Source organism: Lampetra planeri, chromosome 71 (assembly GCF_965212315.1).
Source record: "Lampetra planeri chromosome 71, kcLamPlan1.2.h2, whole genome shotgun sequence".
NCBI classification, from domain to species: Eukaryota; Metazoa; Chordata; class Hyperoartia; order Petromyzontiformes; family Petromyzontidae; genus Lampetra; species Lampetra planeri.
The window spans coordinates 1908244-1936234 of NC_136176.1; the positions used below are offsets into that span (position 1 = coordinate 1908244).

At 44.6% G+C, this 27991-nt stretch overlaps 2 protein-coding genes across 7 annotated transcripts in view; both read left to right on the plus strand.

The window, feature by feature from the left end:
• The window catches only part of LOC144737559 (uncharacterized), a 33948-nt gene extending 14813 nt beyond the window's left edge, over positions 1–19135 (plus strand). For 5 of the 6 annotated variants that reach the window (XM_078620310.1, XM_078620312.1, XM_078620311.1 and 2 more), the window contains one exon: positions 10392–14269. In XM_078620310.1, the coding sequence (XP_078476436.1) occupies positions 10420–11769 (1350 nt within the window). In that variant the 5' untranslated portion in view covers positions 10392–10419 and the 3' untranslated portion in view covers positions 11770–14269. Of the gene's footprint in view, positions 1–10391; positions 14270–17295 lie in introns of those variants that run through there. The other variant, XR_013589032.1, reaches the window with a different exon arrangement.
• Positions 19136–21998: 2863 nt separating this feature from the next.
• On the plus strand, positions 21999–27689 carry LOC144737566 (uncharacterized). The gene is made up of 3 exons (XM_078620324.1): positions 21999–22126; positions 22562–22642; positions 25985–27689. Exon 3 carries the CDS (start codon positions 25995–25997, stop codon positions 27102–27104), a length of 1110 nt encoding a protein of 369 aa, XP_078476450.1. The 5' UTR covers positions 21999–22126; positions 22562–22642; positions 25985–25994; the 3' UTR covers positions 27105–27689.
• The last annotated feature ends 302 nt before the right edge of the window (positions 27690–27991 follow it).

The following is a 27991-nucleotide window of genomic DNA, read 5'->3' on the forward strand; positions in this document are numbered from 1 at the left end:
TAATGCAGCTCGACTGATTCGGAGTGAGACCTTTGCTGTTAAACCGGAGCCGGTCATTAGCACACTGGCAAGGTATGGGAAATTCTCCACTGTCTCCACAACTGCCCCATCACCAATTGGGAGTTGTGGGGGTGGAGTGTCCAATGGTACAAAATAGCCAGGCAGGTGCTTCGTTTTGGTGGGGCTGATGGTAAGGCCCCCACCTCTTGGTGGCAAGCTCCAGGTTCAGCAGCAGCACCTCGAACTCCTCCTCCGAGTGAGTTGCAATTAGCAGATCATCGGCATACATAACGTGGTTGAACAATAGAGTGCCATCCTTTGACCGCACCCGGGTATCGATCAGCCTCCCATTGTTTCTGTAGCAGATGGGAATTCTTCCGGTACAGGCATTGAAGGCTTGACGAACTACGTGGTCCAAATATATGTAAAATAATGTGGTAGCCAGAGGACATCCCTGTTGCACCCCAAGGTGGAAAGGGAATGGCTCTGACTCACGGCCACGTATTTAGACGTGGGGCGGCTCGCCATCATGAAGGTCCTTAAGGATGGTGATTAGTGGGTCAGGGACTCGGAAAGCACAAAGAGCAACCCAGAGGCCAGGCCTACTGATGGTATCATAGTCCTTGAGCAGGTCAATAAAGCACACGCATGGACTAAGATGCACACATGGACCTACAGACACGCAAAGAAATGGAGTTACACCGACTAACACGCACATATCGACTCACACAAACACATCGACTTACAGACACACACATATGGACTCACACACACATAGACATGCACTTAAGATACACACACATATATGGATGTACACACATACAGCGACTCACACACACACCGACTCACAGCAATACGTGGACTCACACACACATTGACGTAAACACACATGTACTTACACACACACATATGGACTAAGACGCACACACATGGACTTACACACACACACAGCGACTGATACGCACACAAATGGACTGACACGCACCCTTGGACTGACACACACACATAACCACTTTGACATACACACACACATGGGGCGTTGTCCGTTAGAAAAAGACAGACACACACATGGAGTTAAAGACACGCATGGCTCTACACGCACACACATATGGACTCAAAGACACACACATCGACGGGCACAGCAATCCCCGATGATGGCACATCTATCAGTATGGCAGTACTACGTATGAGGAAATAGCGTGACGTGAGCGATGGAAACAATATAAATTTATTGAAGAAATAATCAAATCACAGACTGGCAGTAGACCGTGGCAGCGTCATAAAAGACAGCAAAAAAGGGAAAAATGAGCAACCTAAAAATCCAAAAAGAGTTTGTGTACACAAACATAATTATTGTAACATGTCAACTTGTTTCATAATGGTAAACAATGAACCTGAGTTGTTATCTGCACACAATATCTGGCAACGTATTGTTTAAATAATAATAAGCAATCAACGTGAGTTCTTATCTGCACACAAACATTATTATAGTAATGTTTGTCAACTAATGTGTTTAACAATAGTAAACAATGGACTTGAGTTGTTAGCGTAAGAAGCAATGGACTTTGTACTTACCATAGCCATGTTGAGGCCTTGTGCCATGCGTAGCCCCCGTCCTGGCCTACATTGGCGAGGCAGCAGAGTTGGCACATTGCCAGGCTAGGGGCTGGGCCACTACCCCTCCCCCCAGCATCCCCCGGGCGTGCAAGAATAATGGTATGCAAGCACTGAAATATGATCTACGGGGTCTGCAGTATAAACTGGACGCATCGTGTTGGGGGGGGCAAGAGGACATGACACTGTGAATAAATATCTGCAGCGTTATGTGTGTATGTATTGCCTGTAAAACACGTAAAAGGAAATGTCCCCCGTGAGCTGGAGCGAACGCGCAGCACTTGGTAGGGTCCGCCCCCCCACGCAATTGGCGTCAGTTGGTATGGTCGATGTCGTGCAATAAGTAAATAATGAATAATAGAAACGGCACAAATGTGTTAATTAAACTACTTTAACGTTTACCGATGGGAAAACGGAATAGCCTATTCCCACCGCGGGGCTTAGTGTGTGTCGCTCGGCAAATTTTTTTCTACGTGAAGCCCACCGTCCGAGAGCCAAATCCCCCGCAAGCGCGAGCGCGCGGAGACTTTTTATATATAAGACTAGCTTCACTACCCAGCTTCGCCCGGGACTTGGATTCTTGTCTTGGATTAATTTCATATTCCCTTATTTCACTGAAAAACCCTGAAGAAAAATTATGCTTGCAAGAAAGAAAAAAGTCGAAACAAATCAATTTACCTAAATCGGATGTTTTCACTCCAGGAAATTCAACCTCATCCCACTTCTACGCAAGGTCGATTTTGGCCACTCAGGAAGGGAATGACGTGGCGAGCCTAAAATAGTCGCATTCACTTACAAATTCCAGACAGCATAAGTTGTGACGCCAGAGCTCAGCATTGTAGAGTTTTTGCTGCTTCACACAAACAAACAGATGTATTTACTGCTTTATATTTAAGAAGATAGCTGTTGTACCCGTTCTTCGCACAAGTATGTATTGAAACTCCGAGAAGCCAATGGCTTCATTGGCTAGGAGCGAAGCGCCACCTAAACTCTCCCGGCACGCTGTTAACAGCTCTACGTATTGCAGAGCGCTTAAATCAGGTGTGTTGCGGGTTGACGCCACACACTTCATGGTCATTCCCCCTCCCCCGCCAAAATACAAAAGTCTATTTTATATCTAGATTTGAAGTTTTAGTGACTAGACAGACACATGTATCCACACATTTCCCTTTTATATAGATAAATCGACATTTTGCGACCCCCGCTGTTGTATGTGTTGGAGTTATGAAATTTTGATGAAAATAATAAAATTAATAATTTCCGAAAAATGCGCAAATCGCAATAATTATGTTAATGTGTGTATTAATATGCATAAATTATGATAATGCGTGTAATGATATGCATAAATTATGATGGTGTGAGTAATCGTATGCATAAATTATGATAATCGCGGAGATAATCGTAGTAATTTATGCGGATGCTTGCGATGATGTTAATGTGAGCAGTTGTGGTAATTAGGCTCAGCTTCGTTTATCCAGAGTTATGTCAATCAGGATAACACGATGATCAACGATTAAACGTTTACCGATTATCCTAGTGTGTGTTATGATATTTAGGTATCCATTTTCATATCTCATCACAGGATACAGTTATCAAGAATAAGATGGTTTTGCATGGACTTGGAAAGAAGCACTCGAACAGTTGGTGTTAAGCAATTTATTCTAACAAGCATGTGACATTCTATCATGCAGGTCGAACATGCGTCAATAATTCATGAATAACCAAACCCCTATGCATTTGCGATATCATGCGTTCGATTAATATGAATAACTAAAATTCTTATGCAATTACGAGATTAAGCATTGACTAAAATGAATGAATAAACACTTATGCATTTACTAAATTGAATAACTCAAAACTCTTATGCATTTTCGATATTGTGCATTCGACTAATATGGATAACTAAAATTCTTATGCAATTACGAGATTAAGCATTGACTAAAATGAATGAATAAACACTTATGCATTTACTAAATTGAATAACTCAAAACTCTTATGCATTTTCGATATTGTGCATTCGACTAATATGGATAACTAAAATTCTGATGCAATTACGAGATTAAGCATTGACTAAAATGAATGAATAAACACTTATGGATTTACTAAATTGAATAACTCATAAACTCTTATGCATTTAACGAACTGAATGACTAAAGAAAAAAAAAACCTCCTAACAACCAGGCATCTCATTAGTTCGTTTTGGTATCGATCACAATCGGCGACTGGCCGAGTTTGAAACCAAGCATGACACACTTCATTTTGCGGTAAGAAAAAGCACTTATTGTATCCCAGAGGCGAAAGTATATGTCAATAGATTCGTCGGCAAGTGTGAAATCCTTTTAACGGAAGGTTGGAGTCAATGGTGGGTGCGGCGTGTTGCGGGAGAGCGAAATCGGCTCGGTTTAATTAATTCTTCCGCGAGACTCTAAGACAAAGAAAACTGGTTTGACAAGATTTCCTCTCTTTGTGCACGGTCGATTCGCAATGAGGATTTCGAGGGTTTTAGTTAGCATCGACGAATCTATTGGTCGTTTATGCGATAAGAGAAACAAAAAAAAGGCAAGAAAAAAAAACTTCACCCTCTTATAACCGACGGATTCTTAATTACTCAGAGGGCCACGATTCCTTACGGCCAGCTGGTGTTCAAACTTTATAATTAGTCTTCTGATGATTGTCTAGGGTTGGTCCCATTGTGAGAGAGGTGGATTGTCTCTTGGATAAATTCTTGCATGCCCGCGGGAAGTAGGTGTGTGCGTGTGTGTGTATGTGCTTCCTGGAGGTTGTGAGTGGGGGAGGTGATACGACCCTGGTTCGCAGATTCCTTTTGCCCGTGTGGGTTGCAGCCGCGACTTTCTCCGCAGGGAGGTGAGCGGCGGCGCTTGGCGGCGCTTGGCGGCCCTCGGTAGCTGACGGCGCGGTGGCGCGCTCTTGTAGCTGACGGCGCGGTGGCGCGCTCTCGTAGCTGACGGCGCGGTGGCGCGCTATCGGTAGCTGACGGCGCGGTGGCACGCTCTTGTAGCTGACGGCGCGGTGGCGCGATCTCGGTAGCTGATGGCGCGGTGGCGCGCTCTCGTAGCTGACGGCGCGGTGGCGCGCTCTCGTAGCTGACGGCGCGGTGGCGCGCTATCGGTAGCTGACGGCGCGGTGGCACGCTCTTGTAGCTGACGGCGCGGTGGCGCGATCTCGGTAGCTGACGGCGCGGTGGCGCGCTCTCGTAGCTGACGGCGCGGTGGCTCGCTCTTTCTCTCCACTGCTGGATGACGAGTCGGTTCTCGTTGGTTGTCGCTCTGGCGATGAACGATGCTTTCGTTCGTTGCTGGTATTGACGTTGGGTTGAAGTTGTTGGCTCGAGAGTGATAGCTGGAATCTCCGTCCGTTTCACTCGCAGCTCGGCGGCTCAGTGTAGTAATTCTTCTTAGGTGGTGCAGACCTCAGCTTGTCAATGCACGTCGCTACCCCGCGAACATCGTCATTCTGGATGACGGGAGAGCTCCTTCGTTGTTGGCGACGAGATGAGATGGGGGGCCTGAGCTCCGGTGAGAGAGATGGAGGCCGGAGCCCCGGTGAGGATCTGTTTGGTGGGGCCCGTGGCCCGGACGAAGTGTGATGGGGCCAGAGGCCCTGACGATCTCTGGTGGTGGGGCCCGTGGCCCAGACGATCTTAGTTGAATGGATTTTTTTCCGGCTTATATTGAGAAAAATCCCCTCCGTTTCCGGAGTTGTTCAAAGTCTGTCATAAAACCTTCCTGTGTGTGACCATCTGCATCCGTGTGTGTGTCCGTCCGTGTGTTTCGCGTGCGTGTTTGTCCGTGTGTTTATTAGCTTTGAAGACACAGCTGTTGTCGTTCTGGAAGGGGGGGGGGGGCTCGTGACGGCGCCAACGAAGTTATACATTAGCCAGACCGATGATTTGCGTCGAGTTATATATATAAGAGATATTCGAATCCATGTTTTTGTTACTGAATAATATTTGTCGCGAAAACCTACGCGTTAAGCGAGCTTAATTATTTCCTCCCTCGCTCGGGGATCATATCTTTTGTCTCACATAGCTTAAGTTGTTTTGGTTTGGAAGTTGAAATGCGACTTATTCCATTATGCCCCAGTTATGCCGAAAGCGTGTTCCCGATGTTTCATCGTGACCCGATCTCTCATGGAGATGTTATTCCTTGCGTGTGCAATTTTTGCTGTCCGTGTTGTGGGAAGACAAAGACGGTTGTTTCCAGTGTGGAAGCACCCGGCGCATGCTTTTATTTATTTATTTTCTGAGAACGTGTTAATTTCCTTTGAGCCATTGCCCGGGAGTTTTATTGGTGTCATTCCCCGGCTTTGTGCCTGTGTGTGGAGATCCTCTCGGAAAGACAAAGATGGCCGTGATTACCCTCTTTCATGCCCTCTTTCCTTTGAAATGAGGTGTGCGCACATCTGTGTTAGTGTGTGGGGGCGTGTCCGTTCTCACGTTGCCCCGTGTCTATTAAAAAAAACGATATTATCTATGTTGGCAGAATAATTCTTAAAAAAAATATTAATTTTAAAATTAAAAAGGGGGGCATATACACAACACCACTACCACCGTGTGGCATATTATTACGTGCCAGAGACTCTGTTGAGAGATTAACAGTCCGAGTCCATAACTGGCAATAAGTAATGGCAAAGCAGTTACAAGCGACTCACAGAATTGTGCGCAGTTGCTTATACAGTACACGACTTCCCTGAAGGCAAACACCTTCAGCGAGCGCAATGCCGATCACACGCGTCGAATAACTCCGAGAAGCCAATGGCTTCATTGGCTAGGAGCGAAGCGCCACCTAAACTCTCCCGGCACGCTGTTAACAGTCCTTACAAGTGTTGTATGTCTTGGAGTTATGAAATTTTGATGAAAATTAATGAAAATTAATAATTTTCCGAAAAATGCGCAAATCGCATTAATTATGTTAATGTGTGTATTAATATGCATAAATTGTGATAATGCATGTGATTATATGCATAAATTATGATAATCACGGAGATATTTTATGCGGATGCTTGCGATGATGTTAGTGTGTGCAGTTATGATAATTTGGCTCAGCTTCGTCTATCCAGAGTTGTCAATCAGGATAACACGATTATCATCGATTAAATATTTACCGATTATCCTAGCGTGTGTTATGATATTTAAGGTCACAGTTTCAGATCTCGTCACAGGTACAGCTCTTATGGATAAGAGAGTTTTGCATGGACTTGGAAAGAAGCACTCGAACAGTTGGTGTGAAGCAATTTTATTCTAACAAGCATGTGACATTCTATCATGCAGGTCAAACATGCGTCAATAATTCATGAATAACCAAACCCCTATGCATTTGCGATATCATGCGTTCGATTAATATGAATAACTAAAATTCTTATGCAATTACGAGACTATGCGTTTGACTAAAATGAATGAATAACTCAAAACTCTTATGCATTTAACGAACTGAATGACTAAAAAACCCTCCTAACAACCAGGCATCTCATTAGTTCATTTTTGTATCGATCACAATCGGCGACTGGCCGAGTTTGAAAACAAGCATGACACACTTTATTTTGCGGTAATAAAAATCACTTATTATACCCAAGAGGCGAAAGTATATGTCAATAGATTCATCGGCAAGTGTGAAATCCTTTGAACGGAAGGTTGGAGTCAATGGTGGGTGAGGCGTGTTGCGGGAGAGCGAATTTGGCTCGGTTTTAATTAATTCTTCCGCGAGACTCTAAGACAAAGGAAACTGATTTGACAAGATTTCCTCTGTGTTTCCTTGAGTCTGTGTGTGGGAAGCGATACGACCTCTCTGCTGTCTGTGCGAGCGTCAGCTGACACTTTCTCCGCTGTGAGGTGAGCGGCGGCGCTCGTCCAGAAGGCTTTGACTCTTTTCCTCCACGGCGGGATGACGAGTCGGTTTTGGTTGATGCGGGTCGATCTGGGTGTCGCTCGTTGTTGCTCGGTGGCGCGCGGTGGCGCTCGCTTGGCGCTCGCTTGGCGCAAGGTGGCGCAAGGTGGCGCAAGGTGGCGCAAGGTGGCGCAAGGTGGCGCTCGTTCAGCGATCTCCGCCTTTCCTGCGGGTTGTTCGCTGGTCGTCACTCTGACGAGGAGCGATGCTTCGTTCGTGGCAGGGTGGATGTTAGCGTCTTTGTTGGCTTCACTCGCAGCTCTGCGACTCAGGGTAGCGATTCTTCTCAGTTGGTGCAGACCTCGGCTTGTAGCGGCGCGTCGCTACCTCGCGAACCTCGTCCTGCTGGATGACGAAAACTTCTTCGTTGTCGGCGTTGAGATGAGATGGGGCCCGTGGCCCGGACGATGTGGTGGGGCCAGAGGCCCTGACGATCTGAGTTGGGGCCCGTGGCCCGGATGATCTGCCTTGAATGGATTTTTCCCCGGCTTATATTGAGAAATCCATTCCGTTTCCCGAGTTGTTCAAAGTCTGTCATAAAACCTTCCTGTGTGTGTGACCATCTGCATCCGTGTGTGTGTGTCCGTCCGTGTGTTTCGCGTGCGTGTTTGTCCGTGTGTTTATTAGCTTTGAAGACACAGCTGTTGTCGTTCTGGAAGGGGGGGGGGGGGCTCGTGACGGCGCCAACAAAGTTATCCATTAGCCAGACCGATGATTCGCGTCGAGTTATATATATAAGAGAGATATTCGAATCCATGTTTTTGTTACTGAATAATATTTGTCGCGAAAACCTACGCGTTAAGCGAGCTTAATTATTTCCTCCCTCGCTCGGGGATCATATCTTTTGTCTCACATAGCTTAAGTTGTTTTGGTTTGGAAGTTGAAATGCGACTTATTCCATTATGCCCCAGTTATGCCGAAACCGTGTTCCCGATGTTTCATCGTGACCCGATCTCTCATGGAAATGTTATTTCCTTGCGTGTGTAATTTTTGCTGTACGTGTTGTGGGAAGACAAAGACGGTTGTTTCCAGTGTGGAAGCACCCGGCGCATGCGCTTATTTTATTTATTTTCTGAGAACGTTTTAATTTCCTTTGAGCCATTGCCCGGGAGTTTTATTGGTGTCATTTCCCGGCTTTGTGCCTGCGTGTGGAGATCCTCTCGGAAAGACAAAGACGGCCGTGTTGCTTGCTTCCCATGGGGTTTTGTCTTTGGTTAATTTTGAGAGCCTTCTCCGCCTTTCCTCTTCTACTTTAATTCCGTACTTATTATTTGACTTCTTGTGATTATTTAATCTGTTATCTCGGCTAGGAATTTTGTTTTGGACCCCCAAGCCATAATTATTCTTTGATGCTTCGGCCCGGATGTGTAGGAATTATTTAAAGTAAATAATGTCCGTATTTAATTAACAATTTATGAATCGCGACTCTGGTTTTCAATTGGAGTGAGGATGGATACTGTTTGCTTACTTCATGGCTAAGTTGTACTGGTTTGTCTAACATGGTTCAAAACCCGTTTGTGGTTTTTTTTAATCGTTAATGTTGTTCCTTTGTTAAGAATATAATTATATATTTCGTGGCCTGGTTTTGTACTTATCAAAGGGTTTTTTTTTTCTTTACGAAAGGATGTTTCTTCCAGAACCCCCCGCTTGCAATTCCCTCCCTTGTCCTCTTGTGTGAAATTCGGGGAGTTTTATGATCTTGATTACCCTCTTTCATGCCCTCTTTCCTTTGAAATGAGGTGTGCGCACATCTGTGTTAGTGTGTGGGGGCCTCTGTGGGAGTGTGGGGGCGTGTTCGTTCCCACGTTGCCCCGTGTCTATTAAAAACTATATTTTATATGTTGGCAGAATAATTCTTAAAAATTAATTTTAAAAATTAAAAAGGGGGGCATATATCCAACACAAGTCCTTACTTAATAACAACTCCTTACTTACTAACAACTCCTATTATTTTTCATTGCTGAAGAGGTTGCCCCCCCCCCGACCTGAAAATCCTGGCTCCGCCTCTGAGTGTGTGACAGTGTCAAGTTTGTATTTGCAGTAAAGTCTATTAACTCTATTGAGCATGGAGGTTATATCAATACGGTAGTTTATTTTTGTTTTCCTCTGGTAACATTTGTAAGAATGGAGTCAGGATGATATCACAGCACATGTGCAGCTGAAGTCAGAACTGTTCATCCCAGCATTCAAGGACATCTGTGCCTGGCTTCACACCTCTAAGTTGCAATTCAACATTAATTTATTGATTTCTGCATAACACAAATAGTATTCATATTCTTGGTTCTTTCGGTAAAGTCACGTAGAAGGGAAACAATAAAGTAATAAAAAATATAAAACAATTAAATTATCACGACGTTTCGACTTCAAAACAAGCAGTCATCATCAGGTGTTTTTTTCCACACCTGATAAAGATTGCTTGTGTTGCAGTTGAAACATCGTGAGAATTTTATTGTTTTATATTTTTTATTATTTTATTGTTTCCCTTCTACGTGACTTTACCGAAAGAACCAAGAATATGAATCCCTGCAGTCACGAAAGCTTTAAATCAAAACAAATAGTATTATTTTCAACAGCCTTTGCTTTGTCAGCTGAATTTAGCTTTCATAAATATTACTTTTGTAGCCAGACAGCCGTTTTGTGTGCTCGGAGTATTGGGTTAACATTCATTTTGAAGATACGAGGGCTTCTAGGCATGTTTGTGACCATTTGCCTTCTCATTGTGTGCCATAACAGCCCGTGTGATGAATTTGGGACACTTTTTCACTATATCATGAATATATGAATAGGTATAGACGTTTGTCTGTGTAAATATGCATTCCTCTGTGTATCGATACTGACGTGTAGATGGTGTTGATATTTTTTTTCTGTCTGCAGCTGTCACTTCCTCTGCAGAATTAGTCTAATGGAGCAAAGGCACTTTGCGCGGCTCAGTGCATACAGCATGGATCGTACTGGAAATTTGACACGGCACCAGAGAACTCGCACAGGAGAGAAACCCTTCAAGTGCAGTGTGTGTGAGAAGGCGTTTGCACTTTCATCTCATCTTGTAGCACACCAGAGAACACACACGGGAGAGAAACCCTTCAAATGCAGTGTGTGTGGGAAGGCATTTGCACGTTCATCTTGTCTTGTAATACACCAGAGAACACACACGGGAGAGAAACCCTTCAAGTGCAGTGTGTGTGGGAAGGCGTTTGCACAGTCATCTACTCTTGCAATGCACCAGAGAACACACACGGGAGAGAAACCCTTCAAGTGCAGTGTGTGTGGGAAGGCATTTGCACATTCATTTTCTCTTGTAGCACACCAGAGAACGCACACAGGAGAGAAACCCTTCAAATGCAGTGTGTGTGGGAAGGCGTTTGCACAGTCAACTACTCTTGTAGAACACCAGAGAACACACACAGGAGAGAAACCTCTCAAGTGCAGTGTGTGTGGGAAGGCATTTGCACAGTCATCTACTCTTGCAAAACACCAGATAATACACACGGCAAAGAAACCCTTCAAGTGCAGTGTGTGTGGGAAGGGGTTTGCACGCTCATCTACTCTTGTAGACCACCAGAGAACACACACAGGAGAGAAACCCTTCAAGTGCAGTGTTTGTGGGAGGGCGTTTGCACTTTCATCTCCGCTTGTAGCACACCAAAGAACACACACAGGAGAGAAACCCTTCATATGCAGTGTTTGTGGGAAGACGTTTGCACAGTCATCTACTCTTGGAATACACCAGAGAACACACACGGGAGAGAAACCCTTCAAGTGCAGTGTGTGTGGGAAGGCGTTTTCACGTTCATCTCCTCTTGTAGCACACCAGAGAACACACACGGGAGCGAACCCCTTCAGGTGCACTCCTTGCGGGAAGACATTTGCACTTTCATCAAATCTTCATGCACACCAGAGAACACACAAGCATCAGAAGATCCAGAAGGAGTGGAGTCTGAAATCGGCTTGTGAAAGTCAAAGTGCCACAATGAGCCCATCCCTCATTAAACAAGAACCGGAAGAAAATCCCAGCTTAGACACTTTTAAAGGTATCAAGGTGAAATATGAAGAGGTGAAGGTGAAATGTGAAGAAGTGATGGTCAAGAGCGAAGAAGTGAAGGTAAAATGTGAAGATGAAGATTCAACTCCAAAATCAGACCTTCACATCGATAGAGGCAACGTGAAGCAGGAGGAGAATTCTGACTGTGAGGCAGAGCAAGGAAACTCCCAGCAGTTTGTGGAAGTTGAGGTGTGGGTGGACTTCCTCTGAAACAATACAAAGTCAAATGGAGACCCGGTAGATGTGTAGCTTGAGATGATGTCGCTCCAATAGACGCACCTTTGTCACAGGCCTTTAATGACAAGAATGTGAAGTTGAACGCTCAATTCCTAGGTTCAACCTGCAGGGCAAGAGCGGCCAGTCTTTGTGGACCTGTGGGTTGCGTAGATCTCTAACCAGGAGTGAGAGCCAATAAGCTCTCAAGCATTCGATATGTAATCATAATTGCATTTACATGGTGCTTGCTTAATTGCCTCAGCAACTTGGAGTTTTTTATCGTATCTTGTCTCAAACACTCGAAGAGCATCCCCAAGTAGCAGCTGCCCCTGTGTGGCACAAGGAGGTGGCCCTGCACCGGCCTGCATGTGGACAAGAGCCTGTCAGTAGGGGGCGGTGGTTGATGTGGCATCTTAGTTGTGGAGTTTGTCGGTAATGTTTTAGAATTTGATCAATTTTGACCCAGACGTCAGAATGCAATGGCCTACTCGTTTTGAATTACACTATTATGTTGTACATTCACTTCGATTTAAAGCTTTCGTGACTGCAGGGATTCATCTTCTTGGTTCTTTCGGTAAAGTCACGTAGAAGGGAAATAATTAAGTAATAAAAATACAACAATAAAATAATTCTCACGACGTTTCGGCTACAACGCAAGCAGCCGTCCTCAGGTGAAGAATGAAACACCACCAAGCTTGGAGCGTATATTTAAGCTGGGTTGGAGGGGGAAGAAGAGCGCCTTGACAAATTAATTTGTATCTCAAGAGGAATTTAACATTCCTTCCCTTTGTTAATTCTACCCCCTGTCCCCTCCCTTTGATGCTGCTAATCCTGCATAATGCACGGGCATAATATGAAACCCCCCGCCCACCTCCTACGCATTTCCCATAAATATGCTAAATTCCTCTTAATATGCAAATTATTTTGTCAAGGCGCTCTTCTTCCCCCGCCAACCCAGCTTAAATATTCGCTCCAAGCTTGGTGGTGTTTCATTCTTCACCTGAGGACGGCTGCTTGCAATGTAGCCGAAACTTTGTGAGAATTATTTTATTATGTTTTATTTTTATTATTTTCCCTTCTACGTGACTTTACCGAAAGAACCAAGAAGATGTACATACACTTAAGCAGACGGTGCGCATTTTTAAAAATAACTTATTGTTAATACGATGTAACCTGATGCAGCATAATTAGGTGCAGTAATTAATAAAATGACTCAATAATTTAGAATTAATACTTGTATGATTGTGTGTGTACATGTAACATTTTGTCTATAAGGGTTAAACATTGATTAAGTGATGTTAGGACAAAGTGTGTGTTTTGGAAGTAACCTGGACAGATCACTCTGGTGAGACCCGTTGTTTTTGTGATACAGGTCAAAGGGTACTTCTGTGTTTTCAGGAAGCATCTCTCTTTGGAGCAACTCATTGTCTTTGAAATAGGGAGCGCATTCGGATCATTCATCAGTTACAAGGCAGACCACTCAAAAGTTACACGGATAGGAGGTACATTCTCTACAACACGAATTCTAATTTTGTATTACGTGTTGACGTAGATTTTGTCGAACTAGGACTAGAAATTATTCTTGCTGATTAACGTCTGAATGTTCACAACCATGGGTTGAAGCAAGCCCCTCAGAACCATTTACGGCCTTGGGCCAGGAAAGTCATGAAAAAAACTGCGCACGAACGACGCATCCACGCAAGCTCCTGATAGTCCGTTTTAAAGTTTGAAAATGAAACAATGTTGAATTGTATTATGTTTTGAATTAGATAATTGTATTTTTTCATTAAAAGCTTATATCATTTTACATCTGGTAGACTTAATTGAAAACGACATTTCGTGTAAATTTCCTTTCGTCGTTAAGTAGATGGCCTTGCCGGGGATTTGGTTCCATGCGGAGTTTCACCTTTTCGGGATTGCGGGATCGAAATAAGGCGGCACAGAGCTGGCTGTGCGAGAAGACCGCCGTCCGTAGATCGATTCCAACATGATCGAACGTCTGTCCATGCGCCTCCGTCGTTCATACAGGGGGTGCGTATGTTTGCAGCGCCCCCTGCATGAAAACGACGGAAAGTGCAGCGTTCGTCATAGGTAGATGAAGTTGTGTGCTTATATAAGAGTATAGCCAGTGGGTTTCAAAGTACCTTTGTCTTACAGAAATCAATTTCGCGTGAACCCACCGCATTAAAACAATGCTCAGCTGAGCGGGGCAAGTCACAGTGGGGGGGGGGGGGGCACCTTATATATGTCACGTGCCGTAGCTCACGTGACTTCTGCCGCGAAAATGTCGAGATGTTTTCGCCTGAGGATGACCGCTTGTTGTGATCGAAACCTCGCGATTTATTTTATTTTTTCTACCTACGTGACTTTACCGAAAGAACCAATGAGTATGAAAGACGTCTCGTCTGCTGATCTTGTTCATATCTGTGTACATCGATATCCCACATTGCTTACATGTACACGCCACTCTGAAATAAATATAAACTAGAACGACTTCCGGGGATGGGCAAAGATCGAGGAAACTCTTTCCATGGAGCGAGTTAAGTGTGTTCGATTCAACATCTCTGTCCGCCTCTGTGTGTCTCTCTCTGTCTTTGTCATCTCTATCTTTCTCTGTCTCTGTGTTCCTCTTGTCTGTGTCCGCCTGTCTTGTCTGTGTGTGTCTTGTCTATCAGCGTCTGTCCAAGCATAGTCAATGACTGTAGCGGCACGCACCCGTTTAACTCCCATGGCTACACGCCACTCAAACTTGCTCCGAACACACAAAGACAAAGATCTCCCGTATAGCCTGGACAGAATGTTGGGGCAAGTGCCCAAGCCTTGTCCCTAGTTTTCATGAGCTTAGTAATCAAAGGATCAAACCATGGTGGGCGGTTGCCTTTAGTTTTAAATCTAACCAACGGAGCATGTTTGTCAAGAATTTGGAGAAACGTGTACCTGAAGGTCTCCCAAGCCGTAGTCAGGTTAGGGATTTCAGAGACCTTGTCAATATCCAAGTGAAGCACATCATTAGTAAATGCCTGAATGCTCAAGTATCTCGTGGAGTGCTTCTCAACCAATTTAGGGGGGCTTTGGGTCTGGCTGATGATCTCACCCCAAATATGAAGGAGTGATCACTAAGGTTATTATCCAGAACACCAGTCAGTGCGAAATTGTGAGGGGCATTTGTCAATAGGACGTCAAACAGACATGACTGTCCCGGATTTTTTAGGTTGGGTCTTGTGGGGACATTTATTCATTGAAATAGGTTAAATTCATCTGCAAAATTTGTGGCCACGGCCGGCAATTTTAGCCAATTCCAATTTAGATCACCTACTAAAACTATTTCACCTTTAGGGAGGCCCCCAAGAAGCTCTCTCAGTGCAGACGCAGCTTCAACATCCTTCCCACTAGGCGGTCTATAGCAGCACACTACCAATATATGTTGATTATTTGGGAGAGTTATTCTGAGAGCAAGACCTTCAATACAATTTTTTTAAAACAAGGAGTGAGCTGGTGAACATGCAATAGTATTACAAACATAGATGGCAATTCCACCTCCTTTAGATCCTCGGTCAAGCTCAAAAAGGTTGTAGTTGTCAATCGTAATCTGCAAGTCATTTACAGCAGGAGTGAGAAATGTTTCTGTTAGGCAAAAAATGTCCGGGTCCAGGCTTGCCACTTCTAATTTTAGTTGACTTAATTTAATCACAAGCCCTCTGATGTTGACGTGTAGAACACCAACACCTTTTCTGCCAGAAAAATCTACATAATTATACGATTTCTTTACATTTGGGCCAGGATGAAGCGCAATACCACCCACAGGTATTTTCTGTGAAAGGATGAAGAGCGGCGAACCTTGGATGAATATCAGCAGCTCGCAGGTGGTGATATTCTTAAGAGCAGAATGAAGTTTGGAAGGAGTGCTGGTGAAGTAATGGGGCAAAGATAAGGTTGAAAAGGTTTCAATGATGGAGTGTAGAATTGTCTATAAGCTGTTTAATTAGCAGGTGTAGTGGCAAATTGAGCAACAAGTATGGATGCGAAGTAACGAGGGTAGCCGTTTGTAGAGTTGAGTGTGGCACTAGATATGGCCGGGAGGGACAGCAGTAGAATATACAGCAGGACGATTGCCATCTTTCAAATATCAGGGATACACATAGTTTAACACATGAGCGAAAAATATATATACTTGTAGGCCGAGCGCGAGAAACGTCTTGCCACACTCGCCACACATGCACGGCTTCTCACCCGTGTGCACTATTGGTCACAGCATTGGAGGTGACGCAGAAGAGGTTGGCGCGCTCATTTATGGCCTTGAGCTTCTTGCTGCACTCGGGCGGCAGCTGAAGGTTTTCCAGGTCGTTGAGCGAGCGCTGGAGGGCGGCTCCGTGCTTGCCGATCAGGTCGTTGCATGTGCTCATATCCTCGAGCTTGGAGGACAGCGAGCGGAGCGTGGTCTGCAGTTCCCTCTGCCGGCCTGTGCGCCTGATTTTTCATCGCCCGAGTCATAAGCTTGCAGCACGCTTGTAGAGCCAGCCCTCCTTCACCACCGTCACCTCCGCTATGGCGTCGTAGTCCTGCCTTGGCTCTCTCGGTCTGCTCAAGCACTCCGCCACAGACTCTCCGTGCACTTCACACGAGCATGAGCGACGCGTCACTCCTCACCACCACGACCACGGCGGTCCGCATGGCCCTGGGTGCTGCTCCCTGTGACTTCGGGTGACAAAGGCGGCCGGGCCTGGTTCTACCCACACACCTCCTCCTGTGCCATGCCGGCCCCCATTTATACTGCTCGGGAACAGCACGTTAAGGCTAAATGTGGGTCTTCGTCTGAGTGTGGTTGTGTGCAAGTCAACCCGTGGCACCTGGGTCGTGCACATAGCCTGGCACAAGCGTCGTGGTGACGTCACCGCCACTTAGTGGCAAATTGCGGTTGTCACCATTTGTGTGTGGGTGTTTGTGAGTGTTGAGTTGAATATCTGTGCTTTTTGTTACGTCCTGGGAGTCCTGCCTACGACCCGTCCTGGGTGTCACCAGGCCGCCTCGTGTGAGCAGCTCACAACTCTACGTTGAACTTCTTTCGCACCGTACACAGCTGACCGCGATAATCGGAGATGCGGGGGAAGGACAACAAACTAAGTACGCAAACAAACTGTTCTAGAGAAAATAGTTTTCAATCTGCCCCAGTGGCTTCCTCATTCATTCATAAACCGTAAAGGATAATAAATACACAATACGAAAAGCTTATAGCCTAGGGCTTTAGACAATGCGCTGGCGAACTAGCTGTTTTAGACAAATTTCAGGGTGCTGATTCCAAATCTGATCTCAGATTTGCTCTATCACATCTCATTTTTATGCTATCGGCATACCCCATTTTCATTGATTTTACCCGAAATTAGCTCTGTCACTTATGATTTCAAGTTGTTGCGAGTTAGTGACTGCTTTAGTGCAAAATATGGTGCTGTATTTTTAGGATAGTGTGTTTATAATATCATTTTATGTAGATATCCACATTTATTTAATATTTTTCTTCTGCAGGGCGTGATCTAACAATGGCTACAACATCCGAAAGAAGGAAATGCAGTAATGGCCCAGATATCTTCTGCTACATCTGTGGCAGCTTCACTTTTCAAGATCAAAGGCGCAACATAAATACCTTTGTCAAGAAGGTTTATCTTGCCTACTTTAAAGTACGAATTGGAGACCAAGACAAAAATTGGGCTCCTCACAAAGTGTGTAAAACCTGTGTTGAAACTTTGCGATCATGGTCTAAAGGAAAGAATGTTAAGCTGAAGTTTGGTGTGCGAATGGTTTGGAGAGAACCTACACACCATTTGGATAACTGCTACTTCTGCCTTGTGAATGTAAAAGGTTTCAATAAGAAAAACAAACAACACTTACAATACCCAGATATCCCATCTGCCAGACGACCAGTTGAGCACTGAGGAAATACCTGTGCCTGTATTTACTGAGCTACCAGAGATTGATGTTGAATCCCTCAGTTTACCTGCTTCTACAGATGATGATGCTCAGATCGAATTTACGCCATCTGATGCAGATTGTGATAACATGTATCTGTTTAGTCAGCCTGAATTGAATGATCTTGTAAGATATTTGGATTTGCCAAAGCAGTCTGATGAATTGTTGGCTTCCAGGCTGCAAGAGAAAGGACTACTCAGACCTGGCACTACTGTCCCCTTTTATCGTAACAGAGAAGCAGTACTTCCATTCAGATGGTCAACTTGTTTATTGTAATGATGTTGAAGAGCTTCTTCTCAATATGGGACTGCCCGCATATGATTCAAGTGAATTGAGACTTTTTATTGACAGTAGTAAAAGGAGTTTGAAATGTGTGTTACTTCACAACAGAAATATATATGGTTCAATCCCAATAGGACACTCTGTAAAAATGAATGAAGAGTATGCCAACATCAAGATTGTTCTGGATAGATTGGAATACCATGTTCATGGATGGCTAATTTGTGTTGCTTTGAAAATGGTTAATTTTCTGCTGGGTCAGCAAGGAGGTCACACCAAATACCATTGTTTCCTGTGCTACTGAGACAGTAGGGCTACATTCGAACACTGGGTTAAAAAGAACTGGCCACCAAGAATGAGTTTGACGCCTGGTGACAAGAACATCAAGAATGAGCCTCTGGTTGATAGGAAATTTTTTTTATTTCCCCCACTGCACATAAAACTTGGGTTAATGAAGCAATTCGTCAAAGCTCTTGATCACACTGGAGACTGCTTCAGCTATATATGTTCAACCTTTTCAAGTCTCAGTGCCGAGAAGAAAAGGCAGGAATATTTGATGGCCCTCAAATAAGAACACTCATCAGGGATCCACACTTTGTTATAACAATGACTGCGGCAGAGGCTAGAGCTTGGAATGCATTATCTGATGTGGTGCGGAATTTCCTTGAACAGGAAAGCGGACAACTATCGCGAGATTGTGGAGGAGCTGCTCTTGAGTTTCCAAGCACTTGGATGTAGAATGAGCATCAAGGTTCACTACTTACATAGTCACTTGGCCCAGTTTCCAGAGAACATGGGTCACGTGAGCGAAGAGCAAGGTGAACGCTTTCGTCAAGACATTAAAGTTATGGAAGAACGTTACCAAGGCCGATGGGACTCAAACATGATGGCAGATTACTGCTGGTCCTTGATGAGAGACATTCCACAATCTGTACATCGGAGATCATCAAAGAAGAGGTCGTTTATGCAGATGTAACATCACTATTGTGAATGACCTTTTTGTACATATTTTTCTTATCTTCACAATTCAATTCTTACATGGTAATATGCATTCACTCACATTGATATGCAGTCACTCTCACAACTTTGTGCTACGGCTCATTAAATGTTTGTTTCATTATTATTGTATCTTATCTTATTCTTGTATGGATGTCTGTTTAGCTATTCGTATATGAGCATACATTTGCTGTTTTTATTGAAAATGCAATATTTGATATCTCAATTTCATGAGATACTAGGGCTTCCAGGCTGACCATTTGCTCTCTCATTGTGTGCCCATGTGATGAATTTGGGAATCTTTTTCACTCTTATGAATATATGAATGAGTATAGACGTGCAAGTCATGTGTGACTGTGTATATATGCATTCTTTTGTGCCTCGATATTGACGTAGATGGTCTGGATATAATTTTTTTCTGTCTGCAGCTGACGGTTCCTCTGACACTTCCTCTGCAGAATTGGTTTGATGGAGCATAGGCACTCAGCGCAGCTCGGTACAAAAAGGCAACAATGCAACCAGTGTGCATACAGCACGGATCATGTTGGACATCTGATACAGCACCAGAGAACTCACACAGGAGAGAAACCCTTCAAGTGCAGTGTGTGTGGGAAGGCATTTTCATATTCATCTGCTCTTAAAACACACCGAAGAACACACACAGGAGAAAAACCTTTCAAGTGCAGTCTGTGCGCGAAGGTGTTTTCACGGTCATCTTCTCTTGTATTACATCAGAGAACACACACGGGAGAGAAACCCTTCAGTTGCACTCTGTGTGGGAAGGCGTTTGCAAATTCACAACATCTTAAATTACACCAGAGAACACACGGGAGAGAAACCCTTCAAGTGCACTGTGTGTGACAAGGAATTTGCATGGTCATCATGTCTTCATAGACACCAGAGAACACACACAAGAGAGAAACCCTTCAGTTGCCCTCTGTGTGTGAAGGCGTTTGCAAATTCACAACATCTTAAATTACACCAGAGAACACACACGGGAGAGAAACCCTTCAAGTGCACTGTGTGTGACAAGGCATTTGCACAATCACCAACTCTTCAATCACACCAGAGAACACACACGGGAGAGAAACCCTTCAGTTGCACTCTGTGTGGGAAGGCGTTTGCACAGTCAACAATTCTTAAACATCACCAGAGGACACACAAGCATCAAAAGATCCCCAAGAAATGGAGTCTGAAATAGGCTTGTGAAAGTCAAAGTGCTGCAGTGAGCCCATCCATCATGAAACCAGAAGTGAATCCCAGCTTGGACACTTCTAAAGGTATCAAGGTGAAATGTGAAGAAAGGATGAAGAGCGAAGAGATGAAGGTGAAATGTGAGAAAGTGATGGTGAAAAGCGATAAAGTGACGGTAAACTGGGAAGATGAAGATTCAACTAAAAAATCGTACCTTTACATCAATGGAGGCAACGTGAAGCAGGAGTAGAATTCTGACAGCGAGGCAGAGCTAGGCAACTCCCAGCAGTTTGTGGAAGTGGAGGTGTGGGTGGACTTCTTAGACAATACAAAGTCAAATGGAGACCCGTTGGATGGGTAGGCTTGAGATAATGAAGCTCCAATAGATGCACCTTTGTCACAGGCCTTTAATGAAAAGAACGTGAATTTGAACACTGAATTCCTGGGTTCAACCTGCAGAGTAAGAGCGGCGAGTATTTGTTGACCTGTGGGTTGGGTAGATCAATACTCAGGAGCAAGAGCCAATAAGCTTCCAAGTATTCCACTGTTATATTTATATTTGCATTGATATGGTGCTTGCTTAATTGCCTCAGCAACTCAGTTTCATATCTCATCACAAACACTCGAAGAGCACCTTCAAGTGGCAGCTGCCTCTGTGTCATAAGGTGACACTGCTGTCACCTGCATGTGGGCATGAGTCTGTCAGTCGGGGGTGATGATTGATGTGTAATCTTCATTATGTAATTTCTGGATCATGTTTGAAATTGCCCAAATATTGACCATGACACCAACATGCAATGACATATGCGTTTTGAATGACACAATCGTATGTTTTACATCCACTGTTAAGCAGACGGTGCATATTTTGTTAAATGTTACTGGAGTAGCCAGACGTGCCTGTCGGATTTGAACCTTGAACCTCTGCAATAAATAGAGAATGTGCTTCTACTTGGATTCCCTCAATCTGAGTGTAGGCATGACAGCCTGAATGTTTCTAACTGGCGCAGATGTTCCATTTAGAGGGGTCCACGTTTCACATGCCTACAGAAGGGAGGGCAAAACTGGCCGAGAAGAACCGAAGCTTCATGCGGAGCGACAGACCAGGTAGCTTCCACACAGCATAGCGTAGCCGATGAAAAGAATGCCGCCCGACTGATTCTGACCACCCACACACTGTACACACGCAGTGTACCCACGCAGTGTACCCACAAGGTCTACACACACCATGTACACAGCGTACACACAGTTTATCCACACAGTATACAGTCTGTACACGCACAGTGTATACACACAGTAACAACCGCCATTCGCCACTAAGTGGCGGTGACGTCACCACGGTGCTTGTGCCAGGCTATGTGCACGGGGCAGATCCAGGTGTCATGGGTCGACTGACTTAAATGACTGGCCAATGCGCCACCTGTGCCCCCGACTGCGCCAACAAACAGTGTCCACACACAATGTTCACGTTGTTGTTGAGCTCACGCACCCAATGGGTTTCTGTTCAAGAGAGGGAGCCACAGAAATGGAATCTAAATAAACTTGAACTCTAACCCTGATCTCGCTCTCTGACGTCACCCCTCATTAACTCGGCATGATATGCGAGGGGGAGGTGTCCCCTACTAGTGGCGTCATGTCACCGAGGTATTTACCCCCCCCCCCCCACCGGGATTTTGAGCGTGACGTCACGTCTACCGATTTCCGTTCCAGTACAATGCTTATATGGGACGGGGTCAGCAGCCAAGCACCATCACCTAACATGGGTCCTTCTCATTAACATAATTTATTCAGTTACCCTGCTGCTCCTTGGGGTGAGAGAATTGTGAACCCCGCAAATGACGTCATGTCACCTCCTGCTGCCGCATGACGTCACGAGTTACCGGGTAGCTGCTGCTCCGCGCACACTAGCTCACTGAGATCCGAGGTGAGAAGTTTACATCGTGGTGGTCGTTGTTGTTGTTGTGGTGATTGTTGTTGTTGTTGTGAACCCAGGTAGAGCCTCGCTCCTTCTCCCTCGTAGGGATATCAATTGAGTAGCAGCGAGTATGGAATCGATGTCCAGGTTGGAACATTACAAAGCGGGGCCTAGCCATGCGGGGCCTTGCCTCCTGCCCTCGCCTGATTGCATTTGCTTTAATTCTCTGCTTAAGTTTAATTTGTCTTCACCTGGCTCACTACTTTGAAACTTTGTTTTACTTTAAATATTTCTACTATTTTATTTTACCAGGCATAGCCCACTTGAGCTACACCGCTCGTTTTCAGAAGCGAGCTGCCCACAACACAGTGGGCTTATCAACTTGTGGAATGTTTATCGGTCAAATACTCTAAACGCGTGGTGATGTTGACTCTAAATGTGCAGGGAAAACCGCAGGATCCAGAGGAGAATCCACGCGACCACGGAGAGGGACACGCAAACTCCAAATATACAGCCATAATACAGGTTTGTTTGTGTGAGATCGCGTAAATAATGTGCCGTTAACCCCGCCACCACCCGACACAGCCAATTAGTAAGAGGTTTGTCACGTAAACAGAACGTGGCCAATGCGTCACTAGTACAGCACTAGTGTGTAGTGTAGTGTGTAGTAATGTATAGTGTAGTGTATGGTAGTGTATAGTGTAGTGTATAGTGGTGTATAGTGTAGTGTACTAGTACAGCATATCGGTGTGTTGGAGAGCCAAGCCACAACATTTACTATCTGAGTACAAGGTTTTGACACTAATTCCAACCAGCTTCATCAGACGACAGCCAAATGTTGTGGCTTGGCTCTGTGGGAATAGAAATCGGCTCGCTGGGTTCATAGCGCAGCTCGCTAACCGTTGCACTACTGCTCCCCACTCACGCACAAACTTCATCGGAAGTATAGTATTTATACAGCAATAACTAAGTTACCCTGCTTAGCTCAGGTCTCAATAATCAAACATTAAGAGTAATGTCTCTGCTTTTTTATGTAATTAAGGTCTATCGTACCATATCGAGGCTTGGGGCTTTGGGTTGTTCTTTGTTTTTTATGTCTCTGACTCTGCTCACATTCATTGACGATTTTTATGATTTTGGGCAAGCCCGTCTAAAGCTGCGTGACCCGGAGTTGGAGCCATTTTCTGTTCAATTTGGCTTGTGACAGAAATTCACTCTGCCCCCATGCATTACATTACATAGCATCTTCATTAATTATGTAGTTTGAGAAGCTCACAATAGCCATATAAATAATTGCATTCGTTACAGTTAAAATGATACGCGCATCGATGCCTGGTTATAGTTAAGGGATCGTTCCCTGGTCAACCATGTTATATCTGCTGATGATCTGGAAATGGCGACTCAATGAGATCGGGTTAGATAATCTTGTTCTGTGCCTGGATAATTCCATCATGAAAGGTGACCTTGCGTATGTTCCACCAAAATAAATCACCTGTCGGGGAATTTCATGTCATACAACACTGTACCTGCTCAACTCTCCATGAGTAATCAGGCAGTTCTGCAAGTGGTGGAGGAGCTCCCATGCATGGTTAATGTGTTCACGACCAGCTCTGGTTTGACAGCCAAAATCTCACTTTCAATTTGTCTAGCAGCATTCTTTCATTAGACTGTGTAACACTGTGAAAGCTGCCTGGACTTTTGCTCCATACAAAGCTGTGAGTGTCCATCGCCAAGGTCTAGTCTGTCTGAGACCATCCCCTCTCCCTGTCATGTTGGCATCACACCCGCCTCTCACCCTTCGTCCTGTGGATGGTGGGTGCACAGGACGGTGCCACGCAGCCTTTCCAGGTTGAGCCCAAATGGGTAACGTGGGTCACCTAGCCACCAGGCATCGTTCCATGAGTGATATCAATATATAATATCTGTAAGGATGCCCCCTAATAGACTGTCCCTGGAACTCTACCAGGCACGTCCCACTGGGGGACGTCCCAGGAGCCTGGCCCCAGACAATCTGGTGGGAATACGTCGCTTGGTTGGCTTTGGGAACGCCTGGGAATTCCCCAGGAAGAGCTCGTCCGTCGCAAGGGAAAGGGAGGTCTGGACTGCCCTACTGAATGTGCTGCCACCACAAACCTCACCAAGACAAGAGGATTTAGAAATAAATGAACGAATAAAGCTGTGAGTCTTCTTGGCCACAGACATTACTCCTTTCTCTGTGGATGCAAAATATGAACTTATTTTAAGGACTGTCTGTGCTGGCTTTTAATTAAGGCTGGCCTGCCTATGATCCCCTCTATTGAACCAAACAAGAGTGTATTACAACTTTATCGATCCCTAAAATATCAGTACAGAATATAATCTGAGACTTTGGCAGGGGAGGCTGCATTGGTTGGGTCATGAATTTCGCATGAACAGACAGCATGCACAATCATCTTTTGTTAGTCCAGATGTTACAGGCTAAACGGGCATGGCATTGGCTAGAGAAGAGATTGGAGGATGTGGAGTTGATCAGACCTGCTGTCAAGATCGGCCTCTCGAAGAGGCCCGTGACATATGCTGCAGGGCAGTTGGAGATATTTGCTCTGCAACAACAATGAGGTTGGAGTAACAACGCTCACATGAATGGGTGGAACGCTGGGTGCCTGAAATGCAGCAAGACAGCAGGAAGCCCAGCTGGTGCGTCTGTTAATCATCTCAGTCAGTCATCCCTTGACACCTGGATCATTCCCATGACCATGCTGACAAGTGATCCACACTTACATGGCATTCATGTGAAATATATGTGTATGTAAAAGGTTATCTATGTGGGGAGCGTTGGCGCAGTTATTCCACTGTGTAACAATAAATATGTTTTGTTCCTGGTTAGTATGTGTTATTTCCTAATTGCTTTTGCCTCTAAAGTACAAAAAATGGCTATTATTCCCCACAAACTTTGCTTTTGTGACCAGGACATTGATATTTAGAAATGTACCTCTTTTCAATGAGAAAACAGGTGAATTTGTTATTTTCGTTCACGTACAATTCTGGTCACAAAAGCAAAGTTTGTGGGGAATAATAGCCATTTTCTAGACTCTTAGGCATAACAATAAAAAAAATAACACTTAGTACCCAGGAACAAATATTGTGTTACATAGTGTTATTACAATTAAAGTTTGATTATCGCCGACAACAAACGTGATTGATTCGTGACTTATTGTGGGGAAGCATTAATACGGAGCATATGAAGGTGGCCAGGCATGGTTCTGAACACACCACCTTTTTACCATGCCAGTGTGTGTTACAGTGTCAAGTTTGTATTTGCAGTAAAGTATATTAACTCGATTGAACTCTGAGGTTAAATCAAAACAATAGTTTATTTTTGTTTTCCTCCGGAACTTTTTACGAGAATGGAAACAGGAAATTAACACAGCACATGCAGCTGATGTTAGATCTGTTCATCCCAGCATTCAAGGAAATCTGAGCCTGGCTTCACACCTTTAAGTTGTGATTGAACATTAATTTATGCATTTCTGCATAATACAAATAGTATTATTTTCAACACCCTTTGCTACGTTAGCTGCATTTTGCTTTCATAAATATTCCTTTTGTAGCCAGACAACCGAAATTGTGTGCTTGGAGTTTTAGGTTAACAGTCATTTTCAAGATACTAGGGCTTCCAGGCTGACCATTTGCCGTCTCATTGTGTGCCCATGTGATGAATTTGGGAATCTTTTTCACTCTTATCATGAATATATGAATGAGTATAGACGTGCAAGTCATGTGTGACTGTATATATGCATTCTTTTGTGCCTCGATATTGACGTAGATGGTCTGGATATAATTTTTTTCTGTCTGCAGCTGACGCTTCCTCTGACACTTCCTCTGCAGAATTGGTTTGATGGAGCAAAGGCACTCAGCGCAGCTCGGTACAAAAAGGCAACAATGCAACCAGTGTGCATACAGCATGGATCATGTTGGACATCTGATACAGCACCAGAGAACTCACACAGGAGAGAAACCCTTCAAGTGCAGTGTGTGTGGGAAGGCATTTTCATATTCATCTGCTCTTAAAACACACCGGAGAACACACACAGGAGAAAAACCCTTCAAGTGCAGTCTGTGCGCGAAGGTGTTTTCACGGTCATCTTCTCTTGTATTACATCAGAGAACACACACGGGAGAGAAACCCTTCAGTTGCACTCTGTGTGGGAAGGCGTTTGCAAATTCACAACATCTTAAATTACACCAGAGAACACACACGGGAGAGAAACCCTTCAAGTGCACTGTGTGTGACAAGGAATTTGCACGGTCATCATGTCTTCATAGACACCAGAGAACACACACAAGAGAGAAACCCTTCAGTTGCACTCTGTGTGTGAAGGCGTTTGCAAATTCACAACATCTTAAATTACACCAGAGAACACACACGGGAGAGAAACCCTTCAAGTGCACTGTGTGTGACAAGGCATTTGCACAATCACCAACTCTTCAATCACACCAGAGAACACACACGGGAGAGAAACCCTTCAGTTGCACTCTGTGTGGGAAGGCGTTTGCACAGTCATCAATTCTTAAACATCACCAGAGGACACACAAGCATCAAAAGATCCCCAAGAAATGGAGTCTGAAATCGGCTTGTGAAAGTCAAAGTGCTGCAGTGAGCCCATCCCTCATGAAACCAGAAGTGAATCCCAGCTTGGACACTTCTAAAGGTATCAAGGTGAAATGTGAAGAGGCGAAGGTGAAATGTGAAGAAAGGATGAAGAGCGAAGAGATGAAGGTGAAATGTGAGAAAGTGATGGTGAAAAGCGAAGAAGTGACGGTAAATTGGGAAGATGAAGATTCAACTCAAAAATCGTACCTTTACATCGATGGAGGCAACGTGAAGCAGGAGGAGAATTCTGACTGCGCGGCAGAGCTAGGCAACTCCCAGCAGTTTGTGGAAGTGGAGGTGTGGGTGGACTTCTTAGACAATACAAAGTCAAATGGAGACCCGTTGGATGGGTAGGCTTGAGACAATGAAGCTCCAATAGACGCACCTTTGTCACAGGCCTTTAATGAAAAGAACGTGAATTTGAACACTGAATTCCTGGGTTCAACCTGCAGAGTAAGAACGGCGAGTTTTTGTTGACCTGTGGGTTGGGTAGATCAATAATCAGGAGCAAGAGCCAATAAGCTTCCAAGTATTCCACTGTTATATTTATATTTGCATTGATATGGTGCTTGCTTAATTGCCTCAGCAACTCAGTTTCATATCTCATCACAAACACTCGAAGAGCACCTTCAAGTGGCAGCTGCCTCTGTCATAAGGTGACACTGCTGTCACCTGCATGTGGGCATGAGTCTGTCAGTAGGGGGTGATGATTGATGCGTAATCTTCATTATGTAATTTCTGGATCATGTTTGAAATTGCCCAAATATTGACCATGACACCAACATGCAATGACCTATGCGTTTTGAATGACACAATCGTATGTTTTACATCCACTGTTAAGCAGACGGTGCATATTTTGTTAAATGTTACTGGAGTAGCCAGACGTACCTGTCGGATTTGAACCTTGAACCTCTGAAATAAATAGAGAATGTGCTACCACTTGGCTTCCCTCAATCTGAGTGTAGCCATGACAGCCTGAATGTTACTAACTGGCGCAGATGTTCCATTTAGAGGGGTCCACGTTTCACATGCCTACAGAAGGGAGGGCAAAACTGGCCGAGAAGAACCGAAGCTTCATGCGGAGCGACAGACCAGGTAGCTTCCACACAGCATAGCGCAGCCGATGAAAAGATAATGCCGCCCGACTGATCCAGACAACCCACACACTGTACACACGCAGTGTTCCCACAAGGTCTACACACACCATATACACAGCGTACACACAGTTTACCCACACAGTA

Coding starts and splice junctions, on each gene's coding strand:
- LOC144737566 (XM_078620324.1), top strand. CDS start 25,995: ATGGAGCAAAGGCACTCAGCGCAGCTCGGTACAAAAAGGCAACAATGC.